The sequence below is a fragment of the Protopterus annectens genome, chromosome 3.part1 (genome assembly GCF_019279795.1).
Source record: "Protopterus annectens isolate FY-2018-M chromosome 3.part1, PAN1.0, whole genome shotgun sequence".
NCBI classification, from domain to species: domain Eukaryota; kingdom Metazoa; phylum Chordata; order Ceratodontiformes; family Protopteridae; genus Protopterus; species Protopterus annectens.
Window position 1 is genome coordinate 1,658,873,380 of NC_056732.1, and position 13,899 is coordinate 1,658,887,278.

The following is a 13,899-nucleotide window of genomic DNA, read 5'->3' on the forward strand; positions in this document are numbered from 1 at the left end:
TAATTTCTGATCACTGCATCCCATTTCATATTTCTGACTGTTATATGCAAACCTGTTTTATTAAGGGGGGAAAGTTTAAGTCTATGTTTTGCCAGAAATTGTTGCTGATGATGTTTATTTACGTGATAGGGTAACTTTGCTGGGGGTGGGTAATGCAGAACTTCAGACAGATAAGCCCAGGTTGTGTTGATCAAAGCTGGAAGTGGAATGGAATTGCCAGCTTATGGTGAGTTGACTACTGCTACTGTCCAAAGACTGCAGACTACAAAGGTAGACTTTATCTAAACAGCATTATCAGTACTTGTGGCTTGCTTCTGCATTTGTTCACCCATACTCAGGCTCCACAGACAAGACCAAAATAGAGGAAGTGGCAGTAAGTTATGAAACAATCACTTGCTTTGGAGTACTGCGTACAACTGGTATGTATGTATTTTCATGTGCAATGCAAGAAAACTGACAGACCACTTAACATGCCATCAGAAATTGGTATCTTGTTATCAAGAGGAGAGTTCTAATTAGATTATTAGGCAAATGACATTGCTTTCCATATATCAGACCCTGTGCATGTCCTGAGTATGCAAGACAGTAAGTGTGTGTGTGTGTGTGTGTGTGTGTGTGTGTGTGTGTGTGTGTGTGTGTGTGTGTGTGTGTGTGTGAGTGTGAGTGTGTGTGTGTGTGTGTGCGTGTATCTATATATGTATGTCTGCACATGCAAGCATGACAGACTAAGCAGCAAAGTGTACTGCACTGCTAGTGATGTGCGGCTGTATATGCTTTATTTTGCATTATGATATCTACATTAGTTTGTGTTTACATGGCCACAGCCTGCTCTTAGACCACTTGCCCTAATGCCTGTGTTGTACCTTGAATGAGTCAGAATGGACCTGCGATTGTGATGTGGCACACCTCAGGCACTGCCCCTTGGTATGCAGTTACTGCTACCGAGCATCACGCTCAGCAGATTTCTCTGGTGTGACCATATTTCTTTATCCTATATGTCAGCATTGTTCTACTTTGAATGCATACCTTGGATGTTTGTCACACATAGCTTTCTTTGTGTAGAATTTCTTGTGTATTAGATACACGCTCTGTCAACTAATTATAGAATCCATAATTATACTGCATCAAATGCAGTGTTCACAGTTTTTTATGCAAAAGTTAAACATTACAAAAACAGCACAGTATCTGCAGACAATTGAGACAAGTATTTATTTCTTATGCAAAAGCTAGGACCTCAGTCTTACAGCCCTCTTAGATTGAAAGAGATAGTGGTAGATATCTTATTCAGTCAAAACCCACTCTATCAATAAACTCCTCACTGGTTCATAGATTCATAGGTGGTTTACTATCATATACTCGAAGGTCAAAACAAAATCCATTCAGATCTGTGACTCAGATATGTGAAGCTTGAAATTTGAAGTATGGCAGAATGTCGAAGTGCACACACCAACATCTTCGAATTTACACTTTCGACATTCACTTAAGAGAGTCCCCAGTGCCCACTACAAAATGCCATATTTTTTGCAGGGGGGGCTATGCCCCACTGCACCCCCCCACAAACCCTCCAAATAATATATTCCAACTCTGAGATCGCACTACAGTGGGAAAAAGGGTAATTTCTCGACGCACACTGTACCATGATCTGTATTCAGAATGCTATAAAGACAGATGCGCATTCGCGTATCTGAACACTTGCACTTGTGCAAGTTAGATGAAATGGGAATTGTCTAACTGTTGTTCGACATTCCCATTTCCATCTAACAGGTACTTGACATTTTGATAGTAAACCTTCATAGGTGTGTACCAAAAGTAATGACCACTAGGTGGACATTAGCTTAGTACACACCTATGAATCTATGATGCCTAGCCATGCATCCCAAATCTCTGACATGTTCAGGTACCCTTGTTAAGTGCAAGCAGGGGCTTGGGAAATGAAGCATTTACAAGTAGGGGCCTGGGAGATCAACTATTTACAGGCTATCTGTGTTCATTAGAGACATAGGTGCCAAACTGGGGATACATTTCCTGTTCCTCAGCCAATTGTCCAAGTTATACTTGAATTGCATTAGGGAGGAACTCTGCTTCACATGGATTGGGAGTCTTTTCCCCAGAAGAGGTAGTCTCTCGAATACATACCTGTCTCTCCAGCAGTTCCTTTTTATATCACAGACAATGTTGAACTCTTTAAAATAGATAATTCTGGTGCTCTTTGTTTCATGGATATGCAGGAGGTCCTTCAGGATGGGGGTCGGACAATGCCTTATTTGCCAGGCATAGATCTTCCCTCAACAGCTTGTAGGAGACAGAATACAGGGATAGGGCTTTGAGGTGGTCTGTGTAGGACAAGTTACTTATTCCCTGTATTCTTTTAGTAAGGAATATCTGTGGACGTTCCAGTTATTGAATGTTCCTGGTTAGAGACATACCAAGGAGGCACTGTACTTAGTGACAGATCTAAGAAATACTGAATACAGTGGAGCAATGGCCTTCTTGGACATAGATACCATACCTTTGTTTATAAGTTAGACAGCATAGAATGATTTACTCACTGTTGTAGACCCTCCCCCCCAAAAGGAGAGATATCTATACCAAGCGATTGCAGCCCCCCAAACATCTCCAACACCCAAGTGAGAACTGCTCTCTCCAAAGCAAAAAACACAGCATCCATGGGACCTGATGGTGTCCCCGGCTGTGTGCTCCACGAACTCAACGAGGAATTAAACCCACAGCTAGGACAGCTGTTTAATCATAGTCTTACCTCTGGATAGGTACCCAGGGAGTGGCGCACTGCAACTGTGGTCCCACTTCACAAAGGCGGTGCCTCCACCGACCCTGGAAATTACCGCCCATTAGCTTGACAAGCCTTATCTGCAAAGCCATGGAGAGGATCATAATGGACCTCATAAATAAAGACATAGGAATTTGCAGACTTTGGATCCATCCCAGTTTGGCTTTGTCAAAGGCAGATCATGCCTTCTAAACTTGGTTGACTTTTTGAAACAGTCACCAAAGCCATTGATGAGGAAAGGCAGTCCATACAGCCTACCTCGATCTGGCGAAGGCCTTTGATACAATACCCCACTCGGGTATCATTGAAAAACTCATCAGCTTAAATGTTAACCCATACATCACAAGATGGGTTGCAAACTGGCTGAGTGACAGAACCCACAGGGTCAGAGTTGCTGGCGCCATGTCAGACTCAAAGCCTGTCACAAGTGGTGTACCACAGGGCTCAGTCCTGGGCCCACTCTTGTTTGGCATCTACTTTCAAGTACAAGCAAACACAGGAGGGTTATGGCTGACAAAGTTTGCAGATGACTGCAAACATAGTAGAAAACACATCTGACACAGATATCCTTCAGAAGGGTCTCACAGAAACGGATAACTGGTGCCAGAGCCATGGCCTAAAGTTAAATGCCAAAAATGCATAGTCATACCCTTCGCAAAAACAAGGTTACCCCTAGCTACCAAATAGGTGGCAATCCACTGAGTACAGAAGAAGTTATCAGGGACCTGGGGACCCAGGTTGATAGTAGTCTGTCATTCGACACCCATGTAGCTAAAGTAGTTAGGAAGACCTTCTACATTGCCCACCTTATCATGAAGGGATTCTCATCTAGATCAAGGGAGGTCATAGTCTCCCTATACTCATCACTCATCAGACCAATGATTGAGTACAATGCCCCATTCGAATGTATCTGACCCGACACTTGCAGCAGCTGGAGAGGCCACAAAGTTCCTCACCAAAAGGATAAAGGGTCTCAAACATCTGTCCTATGCTGCCCGACTGAAAGAACTCCAGCTCTATTCAGTCTACCGCTTGCTCAGAGGTGACCTTTGCCTAACATACAAGGCCATGTCAAACCCAGATTTGATGAATATGCTTCACCTCAAAAATCTAGATCCGTCAGAGCCACAAGGGCGGAGACTTAAACCTCGACACGGCTATTAATAGGACGTGCTGGAGGGATAGATTCATCACCCAAAGACTCCCTATGCTTTGGAATAAAATCCCGGTATATGTGAGGCAGAGCACCTCGCTGGCCTTGTTCAAGAGAAATCTTGACCAATGGATGGGAGATCGCAGATATACCCCAGGGATTACCTCAGTGTCACTGCTCAACAGAGGCACAGCAAAATAATGGGTATAGTTCCCCATACTAAAGGGGTGGCGTAAGCCACAAAACTATGGGCTAGGCTTGTAAATGCCCTCGGGCAGATAGCCTAGTATGAACCTATGAACCTATGAACCTATGAACATGATGGTCAAAAGCTAGATTACTATGTGTTTCTTCACGTTCCTGACTACTGGGTTGACTCTTAGGGGTGTGTTGTCAATATGATAGTTACTAAGGGTGGATGATTTCTCAAAGTATGTATTTCTTTGCATTTAGTTTTAGTCCATGGCTCTGACACAAGTTATTGCCTGTGTCAGTCCTTCCTAGAGAGCTTTAGTGTCAGTGGAGGATTTTATGACTACTCCTAATTTGCAATCATCTGCAAATGCAGTCAGCCAGAAGCCCTTGACATTAGCCTTAACTTCAGAAAAAATCCAAAACATAGGTAAGTACTAGGCTAGCTACACTCGCAGGCCATTTTCTACAAAGGTGAGAAGCGAATCCTGTACCGTGTGTCTACAAGGTAAACAACTTAACCATTATGCCAAAACCCACCAGGATGTAAACCAGGAAACTAAGCAAGATCACCATCACCTTAGTCCTGTGATTGTATGATCTGAATATTCATAGCCATCTGATAATTACAGACCTGCACTTGTATGGCTTACTGACCCTGAGCAATACTTCTTATAACTCACAATGGTAGACAATGATTACAACAGGAAGGAGAGAAGAAACAACAAACTTCAAGTTAACAGGAATATCCTTGTAAAAATCCCAATAAATATCTAATTACAAACTCTCAAGATTGTAGGGTATTCTAAATAGGCAACATCTGTGACAAGGTAAGTAAAATTTATCCTAAATAAAACAAAGAGCACACTCACATCACCACTGTAATTCTGACTGAAGTGTTTGACAACAGGGCTCACAGATGTACCTCACTTTTCTGAAGTTCGTTTGGTGGCAGTACTTATTAATGAGTGCACAAGAGATTACAGTTGCAGGAAAAGGGTACTGAGGGGACCCTTCTAGTGATATGAGTAGCTTGTTTTCCCATTCAAATGGCCTTACATCCAGGATGTTGGTGAAGACACAAGTGATTTTCATGACTACCTAAATGATAACCCGTTATGACAGTTCATGCCTTGGAAATGAAAAAAGGAAACAAAAAAAACTGACATTGTCTCACCCATATGACAACAAATTTGTTTTGTAAGCTGGATAGAAGCTATTTGGTGCATGAGTAAAAGTAATACTGAAGAATCAGCTCTAATTTTTTTTACATCCAATCTAAAATATGAATGGAAAGAAAGGAACATTTGGCAGGATCATTAGCATCTAACACACACTAGCTTCAGTATGAACTGCTGCTTTCAAAGCATCCGTATCTGAATAAATGATTACTGGCTTTGTGCATTTTATTGTATTACACCACAAATTAAATAATTTCTGGGTTCAAGATAGTGTATTTTTCTAAATGCTGAGCTACTGGCTATGGCTAAGGTGAGTGCCTCTGCAGCCACTGCTCTGGATTCAGTAGCTGTCATGTTAGAGGAACAACTCAGGTTATAGGATACAGGACAGTTTACAGCAAGTTGTCATTTTTAGCACAGTATGGGTTAGTAAGTGTTCCTGTGACTACTTCATCACTAAAACCGCTGGAATTAACAACAGCAGTGGAATCAGGTGCAGAAGCATATGGTCATTATTACTTGTGTGAGAACACTATGAAATGGGCTTACTATAGTGCAAACCCATGTACTCGAGACATTCAAGTATTGAGCAAAAGCAAGTGAGTGAAAGCATTATGGTGACTGCAGGGTGTCAGCTCTGATCTCTCATTCACATAAAAATTAGGATGGAATCTCGTGGACCAGAAAGGTAAATCTATCCTGAAAGATGAAAAAGGCAGATAGTGAAAAGCTAGACTGAATTGGGAATATGGGCCTGCAACTGGCAACGTTAAAGCAAAAACACATTGATTTCCTGAGTAGAAAAGAGTGGTGTTCACTTAAACTGATCAGGATTACAGAAGGAAGCTCTGACATAATTTAAAAAAATAAAACAGGTTTACAGAAAGAGAAACCCTAAGAAGAACTAAAATAAAATGTATGCACATTTAATAAACATTTTTTTAAAATTGACTCCTTAATTACCTGAGATGATTTTCCAGTATGCCAAATCTATATATGTCAGGCCAAGATCTGAAAGGAAAGAAATATATTTATCAGAAAAATACAGCACTTAAAGTACATTGCATTTTTCTTAACTGAGTACATTTTGAGACTAGCATAAATCAATGTAGCATTTCATGGTCCAGCTTAAAATATTACTCTGCAAGCAAGAGGAAAGTAATACCCCTGTCCCTCTGCATTTACAGACTAGTACCTTACCAAATACTACTGGTAGCCTGTACCTCTGCATTAACATACTACTGGTAGCCTGTCCCGCTGCATTTACATACTAGTACCTTACTAAATACCACTGGTAGCCTGTCCCTCTGCATTTACATACTAGTACCTTACCAAATACTACTGGTAGCCTGTCCCTCTGCATTTACAGACTAGTACCTTACCAAATACTACTGGTAGCTTGTCCCTCTGCATTTACAGACTAGTACCTTACCAAATACTACTGGTAGCCTGTCCCTCTGCATTTACAGACTAGTACCTTACCAAATACTACTGGTAGCCTGTCCCTCTGCATTTACAGACTAGTACCTTACCAAATACTACTGGTAGCCTGTCCCGCTGCATTTACATACTAGTACCTTACCAAATACTACCGGTAGCCTGTCCCTCTGCATTTACAGACTAGTACCTTACCAAATACTACTGGTAGCCTGTCCTGCTGCATTTACATACTAGTACCTTACCAAATACTACTGGTAGCCTGTCCCTCTGCATTTACAGACTAGTACCTTACCAAATACTACTGGTAGCCTGTCCCGCTGCATTTACAGACTAGTATTTTACCAAATACTACTGGTAGCCTGTCCCTCTGCATTTACAGACTAGTACCTTACCAAATACTACTGGTAGCCTGTACCTGTGCATTTACAGACTAGTACCTTACCAAATACTACTGGTAGCTTGTCCCTCTGCATTTACAGACTAGTACGTTACCAAATACTACTGGTAGCCTGTTCCTCTGCATTTACAGACTAGTACCTTACCAAATACTACTGGTAGCCTGTATCTCTGCATTTACAGACTAGTACCTTACCAAATACTACTGGTAGCCTGTACCTCTGCATTTACAGACTAGTACCTTACCAAATACTACTGCTAGTATATCTGCTGCTATCAATAGCCATTGTCTGATTTTTTACATCTTGTTCTAATATATTTTAAGTGCCTTTATGGCACAGAATAAAAGATCATACCTGGTGTCTAGTGTTAGGCACCAGTGTTGCTTGTTATTCTTGGGGAATGCAGAGGTGTGACCCCCCCCCCCCACAATTACACATTCACATATTTATGCATACACCCCTCACACACACACACACACACACACACACACACACACACACACACACACACACACACACACACACACACTCACATATTCATGCATGTACTACACACATACAAACATAGCCCCCCCACTCAAGTCTTTGAAATGGAAATGATTGCTGTGAGATGGAAACCAGGCTTACACCTTGCAGCAACCTTTCTGAACTCAGCTCAATCATTTCTCATTAAATGATTTTAACTGCAAGTAGTTCAGCAGTAGGATGAAGCCACCAGCTTTTTTCCCATCAGTTCTCCATGATGTGGGGTATTTTTTCTAGTTTAAACAGTTCACAAAGTTAATTTTACGCATAGAAATGCAATATACTGAACCACATCCTGTCACACAATGGATGCCAGATATAATTTAATTTTCAATTCAAAAGCTTGACAAGCAGTTTATGTCACAGAAAGCAGAAGAAGCCCTTCCTAGAGCAGTCCTGAAAGCACACCATTTGTGATAACAGTTCTTCAAATGTAGCATTATAGACAGTTGGACTACCATTGTTTCTCCTGCCAGCCTTGTTGACTTGGGTCTCCTGAGGCAGTGTATCAACTGCTCAAGTACACAGACAATCCTCTACAAATAACTCACTCTAGTACAGAGTGTGAGCAATATATCTACACCAAGAATCTTTTTTTTTCACTCATATCATTTTCTGATAGTACAAACATAAGGTAAGACATTTTATGACATGAACATATAATCAAGATTGTAACTAAATTAACTATACACAATATTTACATCAGCATGAAGAATAAACCAAAACAATAAATAAAGCTGGGTGATAACCTCTAACCAATTAATCAAATAACATAAACAGAAATACAAATTCCATTAGGGACAGTAAGAGTTCATTTGAAGAGTTACAATAAGAGATATGACTTTCTTCCACGGATTGCTGACAAAATATTTGCTGTGAATCCTGAGTTCTTTAATCTTGGTTTCTTTAAGCGCCATTTCTTTCAGTAAAGATAAAAAGTCTTCAACAAGTGGAGATGCGGTGGAATTCCATTTTCTAGTAATACATTTCCTAGAAATTGCAAGTATTGACCATAATAAAAACAAATGATCTTTATTCAAAGCATAACCATCATTAATATTGAATAAAATACACCAATAATCTTGAATGCCTACTCTCTCAGTCTCAAAACAGTAACAGTGAAGAGGTTGTCAGCTCACTCAACACTGCTCATGCACATAGTACCACTACTCATACACACAGTACGCATCCAACACATAAATCAACATACGCAGAGGTTCTCTCAAAAAACGTACCAAAACACCAGAGACCTCCAAAACAAAAGACTGTATAACTAACACAGTTCCCACAGCACTCAAGACACATAGTAACATCAGTGTCTCACCTACCAAGCTTTGTCATTGGAGACTCGGTAGTGAGACACACAGATGTCCTACTCATCAGGTTAGATAAGGAGAAAGTCAGAGTCAGCTTCCTGTCCAGTTCCAGGATTCATCAGATCAAGCATGCCCTCAATCTCTCGGCACAAAGTATCATTATAACTCTCACAGCTCATGTTGGAGTGAACTACCTGAGACATACTCCACCAGACTATATGATGAAAGGCATGATTGAGTGATCCAAATATGTGTCCCAGGCAAGTATGGCCCTAGTTTTGAGCAGCATATTACCCTCACTTATAATGATGCCACAGTATAAGCAAAAAAATATCAATTTCAGTAACTGGCTTAGTTTTTGGTGTCATTCAAAGGGGATCCAGTTTCTGTCAGCCTGGGATGATATGGTCGACAAACCTTGCTGCTTTGCCAGAGATGGTTTGCACCTGGCACCACTAATCTTTCAGCTGCTGGCAAAGGCTTTTGTCTGCCTCACAGTGTCTTTTTTTAGGCAGTGTCTCAAAAATAAAATTTCCAATGTGAAAATTGCCAACCATAACAAAATAAGGGTTATGCTGCTAAACACTAGGAGCTTAAACCAAAAACTCCACATTTTGGAAGCATTTCTACACTAGAGGATGGAGATGTCTGTGCAGTCACATAAACCTGGTTCAAGGCCTCAGTCAGTACCCCAGCCTTGCAAGGCTGCAATGCCTTCCACACCTTCAGACCGCAAATCAAATGTGTGAGAACCAAGGGAGACAGTGTTTTTATCTATATTAGAGATAAATTCACCACCCGACTAGTTAGACTGGACAGGGGACTCCAGAACATGCCTTACGCAGACCGACTAAAGTCCCTGTCACTATACTCAGTATCATAAAGACTTCTTAGGGGAGAATTATGCCTGGCTTACAGAACAATCTCTGACCCAAACCTAATGAATTTGCTGCACATCCGTGAATGAAATGGGACTAGAGCTACCCATTACAGGGGCCTAAATATGGCCTGCAACTTGAGTACGACATGCTGGATGGACAGGTATGTCTCCCAGCTACTGCCACATCTTTAGAATAGGCTGCCAATTTATGTGATTGAGAGAACCTCTATGACACTGCTCAAAAGGAACCTGGATGAGTGGATGGGGCACCATAAATTCTTTCCAGGGATAGTGTCCACGACCCTCCTGGGCATGGGCAGTCATTAATAAATAATTTCCTGAGTACTGACTAGAGTATCTATGGTATTACATTGGGATGAAATGGCTAGGCTTGAAATGACGTTTGCTAGAATTCAGTTTTTAATATTTTTCATAATTTTTTTTTATAATTGTATTTAATGTTGTATATATATATATATATATATATATATATATATATATATATATATATATATATATACTTATCAGCCACAAGTTAGAGTGACAGTGTCGGCAATCTTTTTTATAATGTGTGGTATGACCATTATTTAAGTGTTTGGTATTAATATATGTCTCTTTAAAATGAAGGGACAGGTAATTATTCAATTACTTAGGTATTAATGGAGTTCTTGATTACTATGCTTTTTAAATGGGACTGAACCTTGTTATTGTTATTCCTGAAGAAGTCAGTTATTTCAACTGACGAAAAGTGCTTAAGAAGATAATTTGAATAAAGCTAACCTTGGCTGTCATGCTGTTTCATCCTGCTTTTTATTTTTCTGTGATGGTGTTATGAAAAATAATACAGATGTATGTGCTCTATATTTACTATGTTGTAAACATTTTTAACAAATAAAAGTGCCTTTTAACATACATAGAAATACTAAAAAGATATATGTCAAAATGGACAATTTTGATGGAGACATAAGACAACTGGGCCATTGTTCATGAAGTTTTGTATAATGGGCAGTAGAAATTAGTGAAGTCTTTGGTACCACCTTTGGCTTGATCCATCCTGTAGATGCATAGACTCTCATTTTACTTATTTAATTGCATGTCTGCAATGACAGCAATCCTTTGTTAATAAAACATAATAAATTAATGCTTTTCAGGCTTAGAAAACATTAATGGCAGCTGGATGGTCTTGTACAGCAGAGAGTAAATTAATCTCTGCTATGTGCATGGCAGGAATATATAGAAATGAAATATACACAGCAATACTAAATAGCTGATTACTGAGCTATTGATCTGAAGATTGTTATAAGCCTAGCAGTATGTGCCCAATATAAAACTACAGAAATCTAATATAAAAGATCTTGTCAAAACTCGAGATCTTAGTTAGCAACAACTGCCCATATCCAGGAGAGTTATAGGTGAAATCTCCAGCAGGAATTTACAGGTTTCCCATTCAGTTATCCAGGCTATACTTAAACAGGGTCATATAGGGGCTCTGTTTGATGTGAATTGGTAGCCTATTCCAGATGAGTGGCAACCTCTAAGAGACATATCTGTCTCTCCAGCAGGTCCTATTTATGTCACAGGCCAGGTTAGGTCCCTTGAGTGGGTGACCCTTGTCCCATTTGACTTGTGGATGTGCAGCATTTCCATTAGGTTTGGATCTGAGATTGCTCTGTAGGTCAGGCACAAGTCTCCTCTAAGTAGTCTATATGCTACTGAGTACAGTGACAGTTGGTTTATCAGTCTGTCAATGTATGATATGTACTGGAGACCCTGAATTTTCTTGGTTAGAAATATCTAAGGTTTCTTAAGTTGCTGCAAGTACCTGGTAAGATACATACCAAACAGAACATCATACTCAATTGTTGGCCTGATGAGGGTTGAGTACAGGGGAGTTATGATCTCTTTTGCTCTTCAGACAATGACTTTGTTAATGAGTTGTACAATGTAGAATGCTTTCCTTACCACAATAAACACATGGTGGTCAAAGTTTAGGCTACAGTCAACTTAAGTTCTCAAGTCTGTCACTACTGAGTTGTCACTTGGGGTATTATTATTTATATGATGGTCAGCAGGGATATTGTTTTTACCAAAGGGGATAATAATGCATTTTTTAGCACTTTGTTTGAGTCTATGTCTTTGTTACCAGTCATTGGTTTGTGTAAGTCTCTCTTGAAGTATATTGACATAATTTGGGAATTCATTGATTGCACCTAATTTGCAGTTGTCAGCAAACTTACTCAGGTATAGCCTCTTTGTTTTAGCCTGAACCTCTGAGAAGTATATTCCAAACAATAGGGTGCTCAGCACTGACCCCTGTTGAACCCCACTCATAACAGTTCTGCTGGTTAAGATAAAGTCCCCAACTTTGACTGACTGTGATAAATTGTTGTATAGATAGGGTGTTACCGGGCAGAATGAGAGAGAGGGAGAGAGAGGCAAACAATACAGTATCTTGCCATTAACAGTAAAGTATTATGGCAAGGATACTTCAAAGTTTAACTTTTAATCAATAAAGTTCTAACTGGAAAATGTATGGTTAAAAGTCCTAAAGCAGTAGCACACAAGTCTATCACGTCCTTGTTGTTTGGAGTTGCTCAAGAGAGATGAATGAGAAATCAAATGATAAACCGTGTTTTCCCAGATAAACTGTCTACTAAATTCAGACACTGACACAGCAAAATAAACTCCATTCAATGGAAAAAAATGATATATGACATCTATGCCTGCAGATTAAAAAAGAAAAATGTCCATTTCATCTTTTCTCTGCAGACTGCTCCAGTGACTGTAAACTGCTATCTTTATCTGCAGGTGTTCTTCACAGTAATGTCTATGTGGACACTGCATTCCACTATGGTTACAGATTTCAGCTTGTGTGCTGTGTACCAGACTGCTGATTTTTAGGCTGTGTGCTTAGCAACAGAGACAAAAGGACCCTTGTGTTGTCTATGTTATGTAGGGTAAGACTTTACATTATAAATGTGTTTTTTTAATATCTGTTTTTGTAAAAAGCAAATGTGATAAATATAACAAAAAGGGTTTTTATTTTTATTTTACAGGTTCTCCACTCCCCTGCACCACCTTAGTAATGGGTGTTAACCCTAACCTAATGGTTACCCTTTCCCCAACCCAACCCTACACCATAATATCATAAAAACGTGCCATAACACTGTCACTACACAAGACGGGCTCAGACAAACATTCACAAACACACATAAACAACACTGCATCTATCCCCTAACCTAACCCTCACCCTAAAGTTCTCAGTCTTGCACAAAAACACACAATACCCATCCTTCACTCATCCTTGACCTTAATCCTAACTCACATACACACACAAACACAAACACATGCACACAGACACATTCACACACACACACACACACACACACACACACACACACACACACACACACACACACACACACACACACACACACACACATGCACACACACATACACACACACATTTTCTCACCCTCCAACCCCACTTACTTGTATTGACATTCCATACCTTCAACAAATCCACCATTTGGCCATTCATACCATTGACATTATATAACACTCGCAGGTTTGTCGGGGAAGCATACATTCAGTAAAAGATAGGGAACCCATATATACCTAGATATAGATATAGATATATAGATATATGAATGTATTGATGTATATCCATATGATGAAGATGTAATACTGTATAACAACATCCCACACACCGGGGGTTAGAACCCTTAACCCACTGCACTGAGAACAGACATATCACATCATGAATACATTTAGCCATAGGGGTCCTTACCTATACTGAAAATACACTATATTGAAGGCAACTGATTGAACACAACTTGTCATTTAGCAGCCTTTTGAAATGAAAGATGCAAAAAGTAAAACATTTTTCTATCAGGGGCACGCATCCCTGCACCAGCACCATATCCACAGCTAATTACTCTACTTCAAAACATTGAATACTCACATTATTGAATCTGACCTCATCGGACTGAATTTGTGGAATCTTCATTATATCAAACTCCAGGA

General features: G+C 39.9%; 1 protein-coding gene across 3 annotated transcripts in view; it reads right to left on the bottom strand.

Annotated features, from left to right (window-relative positions):
• LOC122798604 (ubiquitin carboxyl-terminal hydrolase 47-like) overlaps window positions 1-13,899 on the bottom strand; it is a 766,891-nt gene that overhangs the window by 312,048 nt on the left and 440,944 nt on the right. For all 3 annotated transcript variants that reach the window (XM_044067681.1, XM_044067680.1, XM_044067682.1), the window contains one exon: window positions 6,278-6,325. In XM_044067681.1, the coding sequence (XP_043923616.1) occupies window positions 6,278-6,325 (48 nt within the window). The remainder of the gene's footprint in view (window positions 1-6,277; window positions 6,326-13,899) is intronic.